Genomic DNA, 13897 nt, shown 5'->3' with positions numbered 1-13897 from the left:
TGCTTTTCAAATTTTTTTCCCTACACACCCTTTTGCATTTTGACACTTTAACTCTTTGCCTTGGTCTTTAAACGTCACTAACAATCAACAGAAGCACACCTTAAGGATGCGTGCTTAGCCCACTGCTCTACTTTCTCCACTCATGATTGTGGCTGGGCACAGCTCAGGCGCCATCTATAAATTTGCTGAAGACACCACTGTTGGCGGAATCTCAGATAGTGACAGGGAGGTGTACAAGAGCAGGATAGATCAGCTGGTTGAATGGTGTCACAACAACCACCTTGCATTCAGTGTCAGTGAGACCAAGGAATTGATTGTGGTTTTCAGGAAGGGGAAGTTGAGAGAACACCGCCAGTTCTCATTGAGGGTCAGCAGTGGGAAGGTAAGCAGCTTCCAGGTTGCTGGATGTCAGAACATTGATGCAATCACGAAGCAGGCACACCAACAACCATACCTTCATTAGAAGCTGACGGAGATTTGGTAGTTCACCGTGATAGCATGGCAGTTAGTACAATGCTGTTACAGCTTGGGGTGTTCCGGAGCTCAGAGTTCAATTCCGCTGCCATTTTGTAAGTTGACTGTGTGCATCCTCCCTGTGGAATGCATGAGTTTTGTCCAGGTCCTCTGGTTTCCTCTCATAGTCCAAAGACTAACCAAGTCGGTTAAATTGGTCATTGTAAATTGTCCAGTGGTTAGGTTAGGGTTTGTTGGGGGTTGCTGGGTCGGCGGGACTCAAAGGGCCAGAAGGGCCAACTCACTAAATAAATAAATAAAAACTCAGGCAAATTTCTTACAGATGTACCACAAGGTGCTACATCTGACTGGTTGCCCACTGCCTGATAACGAAGGCTCCAATTGCCAGGATCATCAGAGGCTTCAAGAGTTGTAGACTCTGCCAGCTCCATCATGAGCAGAAACCCCTCCACATCAAGGACATCTTCAAAAGGCAGACCCTCATGAAGCTGGCATCCGCTATTAACGACTCTCACCATCTGTGACTTGACCAATGGGGAGGAGGTACAGGAGCCTGAAGATGTACACTCAACATTTTACGAACAGCTTCCTCTCCGTGATTAGATTTCTCAACTGCCATGAACGCTTCTTCACTATTCTTCTTGCACTATTTTATTTTTCATTACCTTATAGTAATCTTCAATGTCTTACACTATCCTGCTGCCACAACAAATTTCATGGCATATCTCAGTGATAATAAACCTGATTCTGATTCACTGTTTCTAATGACTGTACCTTCAGGGCTCTAAAAGTTGGTGCCATCAGAGAGTAGAAAAAGAAGTTGATCTAATCTCAGATGTAAAGATGAGATTAGATCTTGTATTTTCAAACTTCCTGGACAAGTGAGGCCCTGCTATGATCCCTGACCTTCTCTGAGCTGACCTAGGCCAACAGGGTTAGTGGCATTGCAGTTGCACATTTTGTATCCTGTGGCTGGAGAACTACACAGGAAATCAATTTGGCTTGTATTCTTAGAAGCTGCTTATTAGTCCCTGCGTTTTTCCATGTAAATTTTACCAGACGGCAGGATCAAGTAATGGATGTGCTGCCAAAATTCAAGTGGCAGCCAAAGTTGCAATGTAGAGATCAGATCAGATGTGCAGTCCATGCCCACATTCATAATGATTTCTCTTTAGTTTCACTTCAGTTTCAAATCTTCCCTTGACAGATTGGTTGTGAGTAGCAACAACCTGGTAATGAGTTGTTGCTGTTGGCTAATTTTCTTTGTGATGGTTTAATTTGTAAGTTGAGCTCTGTTTCTTTGCAATTATCCCTCTTGCTGTTTTATTCCTTCTTTCATTCCTCCTGGTACCCTTCACCTAGAGCTGCCACGTTTATCTTTGGGAATAATATAAAAATTGTCAGTTTGATTGTGCTATTATTACTGCTGTTCCCTGGAGTGATCTGACCCAGAAGCTTTGTTTAATATTCAAAACTGGGAAGGAGACTGTTTTTAATTGATCTGATTATGCATGTTGAGTCACTGATTTGATGGTGTGCCCCCTTGAAGAGTGTTTAAAAATGTTGCCTAAATTTGTGTGTAGTATGAATCTGTACTTTGATAATGTTATCTTTTAGAAGATGTTTCTTGTCCATATACTTGAAAGAAAGAACAAACTTGCATGTGTGGAGGAATTTCAAGGCCCAGGGAAATATTCCAAGTCAGCTGCAAAGACTAAAAACAGAATACATCAAACATGACCTGCCGTAATCTAAACTGAATATAATTTACCACATTCTGGAGAGTTATTGCACAAAAACTTCCAAAATAAATTCCAAGCTGAACTTCATTCAGTGTGATGAGTGTTGGATCGCTTATTGAGGACTTGGTGTCCGTGAACTTGACGTCCCTTAACTAGATAGCTGCTTGTTTGCTGGGATTGGAATTTTCATTGCAAGTGAACAATTCCATTTTCTCCCACCCCAAGTCTCTGTCTAAGCTTAAACCAGTATATTTAACCTTGAATCACCCTTCCAACCCTGTTTATCATTGTTTATGAAATTTGTCTACTTCCTTTTTCATTGTATCATTCAGAGCCTTCCCTGTGTGTTGTTGAACCCTTCATTAATTTTGTTATCGCCGGGTTCCTCGACGATTTCTGTGCTTTCTTGGCCACTTCCAATGTCTGTGAATTCGAGCTCCAAAACTTTACTGTCCATGTCCTAAACTGTGGGAGGCCCTGGTCTCTCATTCAAAGTACAAAACAAAGTACATTTATTATCAAAATATCTACACTATACGCAGCCTTGAGATTTGTCTCCTTGTCGGCAGCCATGAAATAAAGAAACTTGATAGAACCCAGACAATTAAAAACCCAATGAGCAGTAAATGAAAAACATTGTGCAAACAATAAAAGTAAGCAACTAACATTCATAACTGAAGTTCATGGAAGTTAGTTCACAGCCACAAAGCCAGTCATCACTTCAGCTGGCCTCAGTTCAGTGCAGAGTCCAGAGAAGCTTGCAGAGCAGTGAGCTGAAGCAGCCCGGAACTTGCCTCGGGTCCCAGCATCCTGATTTTTTCAATCTGTTCCAACACTTAAATTGTCCAAACCTTGGGATGTTTCTCACTCTTGGACCCAGGCTCTGCCATTTTGATACTCTTTCAGGCCAACGCCTGCTGCTTCAATTCAGCCTAGCACTTAAATCATTCAAACCTTGGGTCCTTCCTTGCTCTCAACCTGGCTGCGGGTCCTGCCCCCTCGACTCTGTTTCACTTCAGTTTTGCCACATTGAATCGTCCTCAAATGCTAGCAAGTCTTTATTGGCACCGTTTTAAAATTCTCCTCCTGTGTCTATGAATTTGTCCCTTGTTTTGTAGGCAAATATTTCAGCACTCCCCTAAGATCCAAGTACCTCTGTTGCTTTTGTGTCATCCAAACTTATTAATATTATGTTGCATAAAAGTTGTTTGAATTGTGTATAAGTGAGACCATGAGGCTATATGGAATCAACATTGAAGCAGAGTTGTGGCCTGGGGCAGGTCAACCAGGCTGAAGGGTAAACTGCACTTTCCACTGATCAACCTTGCTTCCTGTTTATACGTTTTGATTAGCACACCTCTACTTGCTGGGGTAGTGACATAAAATGAACTTAACTCTCACTCAAGGCTCTCCTGCAGATGGAATCATCTCAACATTTGATTTGCCATGCCTCCTTTGAATCTGGGATATTTCTAATAAGTTAAATCTTATGAACCTAAACACAAGTGTAACCTTATTAGCCATTCATGATGGGATAACCTTTTTACGCCAGCAATTAAGCTGGTGCATCTCTTCTGGGCTGATTCCAATGATAGCCCATCCTAACTTAAATAAGGGGACAAAAATTGTACAAAGTTCAAAATATATTATCAAAGTACACATGGCTTTTCAAAGTAGCTTTTAGTTGAGCCCACTAGGAGAAAGGCAATTATGGATTGGGTGCAGTGCAGTGAATCAGATTTGATTAGGGAGCTTAAGGTAAAAGAACTTTGAGGAGGCAGTAATCATAATATGATAGAATTAAACCTGCAGTTTGAGAGGGAGAAGATAAAGTCGGATGTATCAATATTGAAGTGGAATAAAGGAAGTTACAGAGCCACAAGAGATGGGCTGGCCAAAGCTTGATTGGAAGGGGTCACTAGCAGGGATAATTGCAGAACAGCAATGGCTGGAGTTTCTAGGGGTAATTTGGAAGACACAAGATAGATACATCTCAAAGATGAAGTATACTAAAGGGAGAATGATGCAATTGTCAAGGGAACTGAAATCAGCACAAAAGGAAAAGAGAGGGTGTATAACATAGCAAAAATTAGTGGGAAGCTTTTAAAAACCAACAAGGCAACTAAAAAAACCATTAAGAGTGAAAGGATGAAATATGAAGGTAAGCTAGCCAATAATATAAAAGCGGATACCAAGCATTTATTTCAGATATATAAAGAGCAAAAGAGAGGCAAGAGTGGATATTGGACCAGTGGAAAATTACGTTGGAGAGGTAGTAATGGGGAACAAAGATGTCGGGCAAAGTTATTAAGTATTTTACATCAGTCTTCACTGTGGAAGATACTAGCAGTATGCCAGAAATTAAGTGTCAAGGGACAGAAGTGAGTGTAGTTGCTGTTACTAAGGAGAAGTTGCTTGGAAAGCTGAAAGATCTGAAGGTAAATGGGTCACCTGGATCAGATTAGCATAGACATAGGATGTTAAATGGCCTGTTCCCTTGCTGTGTTGTTCGAGCTTTAATCTGCCAGTCATTTCACACAAAATAAATAATAATCTGTAAGTGATGAGTAGAATATCACGGTTACCATATTTGTTTAGTTCCACCCTCCCTTCTCCATTCTTGTGACAGGAAAATTAAGAAAAAGAAACTTTTAATTTATTGACTGACTTCTCCTTAATGAAATCAGCTTCTATGTTCCAGTGGTGCTCTAAGTTCAACAAGGGTGCTTTTCAGCTGACAAGGCAATTTCTTTGACAAGTACCATTTTTAGATTGTTCTTATCTTGCAAAAGGGGTTTATTGGCTTTTGCCTGTATATATGCAAGTTTACAATTGCTGCAAAATGGATCTTAAATAACATGTTTGTATTTCCTTTGCTATCATGCTGTTAGGGAGATGATATTTGCAGCATCGAGGAATAGTGATGAGGAAATGTGTAACTAACTACAAATAAAATGTTGATCTTAACAAAGATGGACCTTGGTTCATAACTGAATATAGCTTGTCCCAAAGAGCAATTGACAGCATCAGATTAAAAAGGTTATACTTCTCTTTTAACTTTAAATGCTGTATTTTTGGCAGAAACTGCAATTTCAGTCTTCTTCCCTCTTTACAGTCCTTTTCTGTAGTGCCTGTTGATATTATAATGCTCATTCATGATGCACTTGGAGAGATGCGTTTGCTGTCAATTGTCATTTTTCATGCCTTTGTATTCCTTCCACTGTCAGATGCAATGCAAAGCTTGCAAAGATTCAAACCCATGCCATTCTTAATGAACGGACACATTAAGACGTAATGTTCTCTGGTAATGGTAAGATGGCAGCAGGGTTAGTCATAATGGCCTCTCTGGATTCAACAAATGGTGCAAATGTTTGTCTTAAATGTTTGTCTTGTGATCGCAAGACCCTGCTGAATGTTAGTAATAAGGAATACTTTTAAGTCTCGTTCTGTAGTTCATTGGCAAGATCAACGACAGAGGATTTTGGTAGCCTTGGGTTGTTGTGCGTCATGCCACACCATTGCCTGTTACAACCACCCAGGGGAAGAGGTACGAGGGACAGTATGGGAGAGAACTGAGGTGCAGTGAGCGTGCTGAACTCTGCAGTAGGTTGGGAGCTGGCCCCTGTGGTCCAGCTCTTCCATTAGCGCTGCTCTCCAGAGTTCGCTCCCTGGGAGACGATCTTGGATTGTCCTTGACTGCCGCTGAGATGAGGAACTGCTGTATGCTTGTTTTTGCAGAAACTTGGCTTCAGGACAGCATCCCATGCACCATCTATCTACAGACCATGCCACTCGGGGACTTGTACTAATATTATTTTGTTGACATTATTTGCTATTATAACTACATGTGCAGTGTCTGACTGTATATACTGTGTTTTGCACCTTGGGTCTCAGAGGAACGATGTTTCGTTTAGCTGTATACATGTGCATGGTTTTAAACTTGAATGTGGTCTTGTAGCATAACCAATTTTCTTCATGTGGTCTATTACCCTACCCAACATAAAATGCGAGGCAGTTTAAAGGTGGTCCATTTCTTTCCTGTTCCTACAGGAAATTACTTATTTGCCATGATATCCATCTTGACCCCACATCCAAGATCTCTCATGCCTCCTTCTGCTGCAGAAGGTGAATGTTGTGGCTGTATGGGCTACCTGTTACATTTGTGTCAGCGTAATGAAATATACGAGGGGTGATTGATAAGTTCGTGGCCTAAGGTAGAAGGAGTCTATTTTAGAAAACCTAGCACATTTATTTTTCAGCATAGTCCCCTCCTACATTTACACACTTAGTCCAGCGGTCGTGGAGCATACGGATCTTGGACCTCCAGAAAGTGTCCGCAGATGGGTGATTGATAAGTTTGTGGCCTAAGGTAGAAGGAGGTGAGTTGTTAACTTCAAGTTTTCTGCATAATCACTCGTGCATGTAATGAGAGCTGTATAACTCATCTCTTTCTACCTTAGGCCATAAACTTATCAATCACCCATCTGTGGACGCTTTCTGGAGGTCCAAGATCCGTATGCTCCACGACAGCTGAATTAAATGTGTAAATTGTAGGAGGGGACTATGTTGAAAAATAAATGTGTTAGGTTTTCTGAAACTGATTCCTTCTACCTTAGGCCACAAACTTATCAATCACCCCTTGTATGAATGTTCACAGGTCTAGAGGGAGACAGAACTTGGATTTGACTTACTGGATTAAAGAAAGGTTATTGAGCTTCAAGGATTTGAATCTTGAGTGATGAACTAATCCTGATCATCTCTGTGCAGCAACTGTTTTCTTTCTGTTTAATGCTGGTCTCTAGATGGCAGCATCTGAAGTCGACACTCTTTCGTTTAGGCCCAAACAGTCCGACTTTGTTGCAAATGATGGTTCCCGGAATGTTTTCAGAACAATTGTAGTCAAATTGCTTCTCTGATGCAAAAGATTTATTTAACTTTTCATTAATTTTCCAGATAGAAATTTGCCACTTGAATGTGTTTCTACCTTTCAATAGTTTTAGTCTCACAAGGGTTTTCTTAATGTTTTGTTACTGGGAGTGAATCAACTTTGCAGATTGCTGTAAATCACAGTGAAAATTTAAAGGGGAAGCATACTTTAAGAGATGTACTTTGAATAAATCTACAGGGTGTTAATTAAATAAAGCACAACTGTACAGAGTTCTCTTTGTTTCATACGCTATTAAATGAGGCAGCTTTGAAATTATTTGCAACTCATGTGGCCTTTATTTTGTTAGCTGTTGAAAGAAAGTTCAGGATTTTGCACCACAAACAAGGCACCTCATTTCAAATGATTTGTTTCCCAAATAAAAGCCTTGAAGCTTGATTTTTGGGTAATTATGGCATTGTTGAATTGTATGCTATGGCAGAAAAGGATGACTGATGGTAAAAGCATTTGGTGATGTGTGGTAGTTTGCCTATGCATTATTATTCTCCCCATCACTGCTATTAATATTTTCTAATGATTTTAAGCAGTTTTGAAGAAAAGTCAAATTTATTTTTCTGTGGAATTTCATGTTTTGGTGTTGCGTGAGGTTTTTTTTCTTCCATAGTTTAGTTCAGGCTATCAGAGCTATCATTAAAACCCTTTATTATCAGTCCACACAACAACCTTAAATCACATTTTAAGAACTGTATCAATCAGGGTTGTTTGCACACAGTTCCCTTTCACCCAGGATCTGTATTGGAATAATTAATTTTCTTGCTAAGAGATTATTACATGAATTGAGATTCGGTAGTTCCAGAAGTAATGATAATTCAGTGAAGAAAACAACAAAATTTATGTTACGGAGTGCAGAATGTCAATTGGATTTCATGTATCGCTGCATTTTGGATCGGCCACTCAACGTTTTTTTAATATATTGGCAAAAAGAATGCAATGTGATTAGATGCTCAGTAAGTGTTATGCATTTTTATTAATAATTGCTAATTGGTGTTATGGTTGGCACACACACTGAGATAGTAAAATCTTTTGCTTACATAGTGTCCGGACAGTTTAATCCTTACATAAGTGTATTGAGGTAGTTCTGAATGGAAACAAAACCAAATGCTGAATATTGTGTTGGTTACAGAGTAAATGCAGTTGCAGCTTGATAACTAAATTACAAGTGCCATAACAAGGTAGATTCAGAAATTAAGAGTTCACTTTGTTCATCTTTATTGTATAAGTGGTCTGTATTAGTCTTCCCTTTCTTCCTCTCCACCAGCAGATTTCTGAACCGCATGAAACTCATGAATACTACCTCATCATTTGTCTTTGGTAACATAGTCTTGCATTGTACTTCTGCCACATATGACAAATTTCACAACATTGATAATAAGTGATACAAAAACAGATTCTGATTCTAACAGCAAAATAGAAGCTGCCTTTGAGTTTGGTAGTGCCTGAAGCTTTAGTATCTTTTGTTCAAGGGCAAGGGAGAGGAGAGAGAATGATCGGGCTGGAGACATTATTGACTATGCTGTTTTCTCACAGCAGCAGGAAGTGTTGATGGCTGATTTTCATGATTAAGTTAGGATGTTGAATTTGCAAGCATTTTCTTCTCTTGGGTAAATTGCAACTTTGTACGTCATGAAAGAACATGATGAAAAGGATTGAACTGAATGGACTTTATTACTTACATCCTTCATATACATGAGGAGTAAAAATCTTTGTTATGTCTCCATCTAAATGTGCAATGTGCAATTTATAGTAATTTAAAATAAATAGAATGTACAACAGGACAGTCAATATAACATAGAAATACAATTGTATTGGCATGAATTGAATCAGTCTGATGGCCTGGTGGAAGAAGCTGTCCCGAAGCCTGTTGGTCCTGGCTTTTATGCTGTGGTACTGTTTCCCATATGGTAGCAGCTGGAACAGTTTGTGATTGGGATGACTCAGGTCTCCAATGATCTTTCGGGTACTTTTTACACACCTGTCTTTGTAAATGAGGAGCATGAGTATCATTGCATTGCATGAGACAGCAACTCTGTTTACCTGAAGTATGAGCGAATCAGGGATCTTGTGGCATGGACTGATTACAGGAGTTTGGAAGTTGCAGTGTAGTCTTTCTAAAAGTAGGCAAGCAGTCTGAGATCACTGAAACAATTGATGCAGCAAACTAGCAAAACACTTAAACAAGGTAGGTGTGTTTGAAAGATAGAAAAACCAAATCCAATAGGTGCAATCCACTTTACCATCTGTGCCTAGGTATGGATTATGAAATTAGTTATTCTAAGAGAGGGATTATCTCCTTGTGACAAGATAGATTGAGAACCCAGGATATATGTCATTTTCAGTGGCAGCAGTCATTTTGTGGGAGTGGATTTAAGTGCCACAGGTTCATCTGCCTGTGTCCAGCTCGTTTTCACTGGGCACCAGAGAAGTGTAGCGATTAGTGTGACACTGTTACCACTCAGGGTGTTGGGGTTGGGAGTTGAATTCCAACATTATCTGTGAGGAGTCTGTATGTTCCTCAACGGCGAATGTGTGTTTTTTCTCCAAGTGCTCTGGTTTCCTCCAACAGTACAAAAACATACCTGTTAGTAGGTTAATTGGTCATTGTAAATGGTCCCTTGATTAGGCTCGGGTTAAATCAGGCATTGCTGGGTGGCACGGCTTGAATAGGGCAAAAGGGCTTATTCCATGCTGTATGTCAATAAATACATTTTATCAAATTTATTTCCCTGAGACTCAAAACATAATAAGATTATTCTTGCAGGAACATAATCTGTTGAACTTAGATAACAGTATGTCATCCTTGTCTGAGTGAGAGCATCTTTGCTGGGTGTAAAAAAAATAATTTTCAGATTATTGCTGCAGCTATTTGTGGGCCTTCCTTTGTGATCTGTGGCTGAAGCACCTCCATTGATATCACAGTGTCTACAGTAAGGACTTCATTAGCTTGTGAGGTCATTTGAATCAAAATCAGGTTTGTTATCACCGGTATGTGTCATGAAATTTGTTAACTTAGCAGCAGCAGATCAATGAAGTACATAATATAAAAGTAAATAAATAAATAAATAAATAACAGTATGTGTATATTTAATAGATTAAAATTGTGCAAAAACAAAAATAATATATCTAAAAAGTGAGGTAGAGTTCAGGGGTTCAATATCCATTTAGGAATCAGGTGGCAGAGGTAAAGATGCTGATTATGTAAGTTCGTATCAGTTACTTATTTGTCGTTCTTTCTTAAACTTTTATTGTATAAGAGTTTACATCATTCCACTCAAGGACCAGGAAAGTGGAGAAGGTTTTAAATATATTCTACAATAGCATGTCTTACAGCAGATAACAATACTCCACAAACAGTGATGAGTTGAATGATCAGTTGATTTTGTTCTTATTGGAATTGATCAGGGAGTTTAGTGGCAGTTGTGGTGGATGGTGGTGAGATGTCAACCAGACCATAAATTAAAAGAATTTCTTGATCATCGCCATGGGATCTTCTTCAATGCTTTGAATGTACTGAAGAGCTTTGGTTTAATCAAAAATCTGCAGTACCCTGTCAGTATTAAATCTGTGAATCTTTACTGCATTTCCGACTGACAGATCAGAAGTTTGCAGTATGTTTGGGCTTCTATAATATCACATGCTGTGAAGTTATGGACAGTTAATGGAAATGTTCACCAAAGTTCTGTTCAAATGAGAGTAAATAAAATTAACTTAATTATTCTTGATAAGCAGTTGGTCAGACCAAATGCCTTTCTGTTTCAAAGCACCTGCTGTAAAACTGTGTCTGGTTATGGGTAAGTGAAATTAACTGGATCAGCTCAATTCCTCATTTTTCTTTTCATCTCTCCCTACCATAAAGGCTTGGATCCATCCCAGTTCAGAGTGAACCATATCTGTCTTCAAGATGAAGAAAATGATGTGCTGCTGGGTGGCCCGGTTCAACTGACCGATGAAGAAAAATACCGTGATGCAGAGAGGTTCAAGTTCATATGTCCAGACTGTGGAACAGAAAACATTTACGACAATGTGTTTGATGGCAGTGTAAGTATCAGAATATATATTGACAAAGCATGTCCTGTTCCCCTTGGTTAAATAGAAAAAATTACATAGCCCAGCAGTGCAGCTGAAACATAGAGGCCATAAAAGATAGTCTCAGGCTTGATCATCAAGCAATCTACTGATTTGGGATGCTAGCTACCACTCTAAAACAGAGTCCAGCTTCCACATTCACTTGCCTAGGTTCATCTGTCAGAGTCTCCTCAACCCAACTGGAAGAATGAGCATGGAACACCACCTCCATATCGCACACCATCTTCATTTGGAATTTATAGGTGTTTTTTTCATTATTGTGGGATCTAAATCCTGAAACTTTCAACTCAGCAGTGTTGCGGGGTACTGTAAATTGAAGAAAAGTAGGACAGGACAGTTGTACAGCGCATAGAGCCACTATCTCACAGAGCCAGTGACCAGGCTTCAGTCATCAACTCGGGTGCAACCAGCGAGGACTTTGTATCTTCTTTCTGTAGCCACATGGGCTTCCTCCCACACTCCAAAGATGTGTGGGTTGGTTGTCAATTGGCCACTTTAATTTCCTTCAATTGTTTAGGTGACTGGTAGAATCTGGAGATAGTTCAGAGCTTGGAGTGAATTAAAAAAGAAAGTGGGATTAATGTCAGATAAATGAGTGGTTGATGGTCTGTGTTTACTAGGTGGACCAGGAGGGGCAGTTTCCAGGTTGTCTCTCTGTGACTGTAATTAATTACACTGACAGCACAACGGGCAATAGATGTTTGCTTTGCCATCTTCTCAGACAATGAAAACTAAATCATTGCTTCCTCTGTGAAATTAATGTAGGCCAGTTGGCATGAGTGCTTGAATAAGATTGAGAACATCAGTCTGGATTGCTGTTAATGAGGAATATGGGCAGGTAGAGAGTTGATCTCCACAGTAGTGCAATAGTTCTAATTATGTTGTGCTGGCAACAGAGATAATTTTTAGTCCCTCAGCTATCCATGTTTCCATGTTGTAGAAATGTTTGATCACAAAAAAAATACCTAAAAGGACAACTATTTTGCTGTGAAAGTACTCACTCAGATATCCTTTGATCCTTTGCAACACACACAATGCTGACGGAACTCAGCAGGTCCCCCACCATCAATGAAAATGAATAAACAGTCGACATTTTGGACCAAGACCCTTCTTTCGGATTGGAAAGGAAAGGGTAAGACGCCAGAGTAGAAAGTGTCGGGGGGGGGGGGGTGGGGGGAGGAGATAGCTGAAGCCAGGTGGGTAGGATCAGTATAAGTCTGGAGAGAAAGGAATCTAATCGAAAAGAAGAGTGGACCACAGGAGATAGATTCTTACCACCAGCCAGCATATTTTGTGTGTGTTGCTTTGGATTTCTACCATCTGCAGAATCCTGTCTTTGAAAAGAAGTATCAGCTTCTTGCTTTTCCTTGGTTATTGGTTTGTAGCCCATTTTTTAAAAAAAAAGGAAAATTGAATCTCATTATTCTTGGGAGTGGAGATTTAGAAAATGGTGTTGTTCAAATTACATCCATCTTCTGATGCAAATATTTATCTTCATTGAAAATGAGTAAGATGGGACTTACCAGTTGACATTCCAAATAGTTGACATTTCTGTGCAAGAAAAAGTTAAAATATAATATTGTTTTTATTAATATTAAATCTTTATTTCCCTTCCCTTCTCCCAAACATCCCCCCCCCAAGTTTAAAAAAAAGACTCCTTGACCTTCTGTACATCATTATCCTACTCTGTCATCAAACGTAGAGGAATGTATCTCCATCCCAAACTGATGCCAGATATTTGTGTGCCCTTGAATCAAAATCTAAAATCATTGGAAAATATTTAATCATCCTAGTTTTTTTCTCAAGGTTTACAACACACAATGAATTATGAGATTGGACATCTTAGTCTTTGGATGGAAAGCAAAGGCACCCTTATCTAAATTAAAAGTAATTATTTTAAGTTGATCCAGAGGAAGAGCAGTTGGTTTGGATTTTTTTAGTCAAAACAATCTGCTTGAGGAAAGTAAGGAGTGGAGCTTGGCACAGAGCAATGTTAGTGAGCAGAATCCTTGACTTCCCTTCATTACAGCAGTAAACAAGATAGAGAGTTAATTATACTAACTTTGAGAATTTGCAGGTGGGCTGACTGTAAAGTGAATATATCACTATTCTTGTGCAACTTCAAATGTAGAATTTGTGTATAGACTGGGCTGAGTGGAAAATGTTCTTTTTACTGAATCTTGGTTATTCAGAAAAATAGTGAAGTTTCTTATCATTAAAGTATTTTGAGTTGTATTTCATATGTGCCTCTTCTGTTCTGTAACAGGGGCAACAGATACAACCCAGTTTACTCCACTGCAGTAATGTTAACTGTGAGGCATCGCCTTTTCAGTATCAAGTGCAAATATGTAACAAGTTAACTTTGGACAGCAGGCGGCATATCAAAAGATATTACAGTGTAAGTACATGAAATCACATGTAGAACAAAGTCTTGTCAATTGTTCCTCTAATGGAAATGAACTCTGGCTTTTCTTTAAAGGAGCTTTATTTTTTCTAACACTGCTGAATTAAGCCTGAATGATGTTATTTGCGTTAAGAAAAACGGAATGCATTTAGTTAAATAAAAATGGGATGCAATTCCATAGAAACTATATTTTGTGCTGTATAAAAAAAAGTTAACATTGATGTATAAACAATGCCTTATTCTACTGGT

General features: G+C 39.2%; 1 protein-coding gene across 1 annotated transcript in view; it reads left to right on the top strand.

Moving 5' to 3' along the window:
• Nucleotides 1–13642, top strand: part of LOC132388006 (DNA polymerase alpha catalytic subunit-like) — a gene marked incomplete at both ends in the record, with an annotated part of 28159 nt that extends 14517 nt beyond the window's left edge. The window contains 2 exons of the mRNA XM_059960340.1: nt 11015–11196; nt 13511–13642. Of these exons, the coding sequence (XP_059816323.1) occupies nt 11015–11196; nt 13511–13642 (314 nt within the window). The remainder of the gene's footprint in view (nt 1–11014; nt 11197–13510) is intronic.
• Between the last annotated feature and the right edge of the window lie 255 nt (nt 13643–13897).

Source organism: Hypanus sabinus, unplaced genomic scaffold (genome assembly GCF_030144855.1).
Source record: "Hypanus sabinus isolate sHypSab1 unplaced genomic scaffold, sHypSab1.hap1 scaffold_2483, whole genome shotgun sequence".
NCBI classification, from domain to species: domain Eukaryota; kingdom Metazoa; phylum Chordata; class Chondrichthyes; order Myliobatiformes; family Dasyatidae; genus Hypanus; species Hypanus sabinus.
This window is presented reverse-complemented; position numbering and strand designations above follow the sequence as displayed.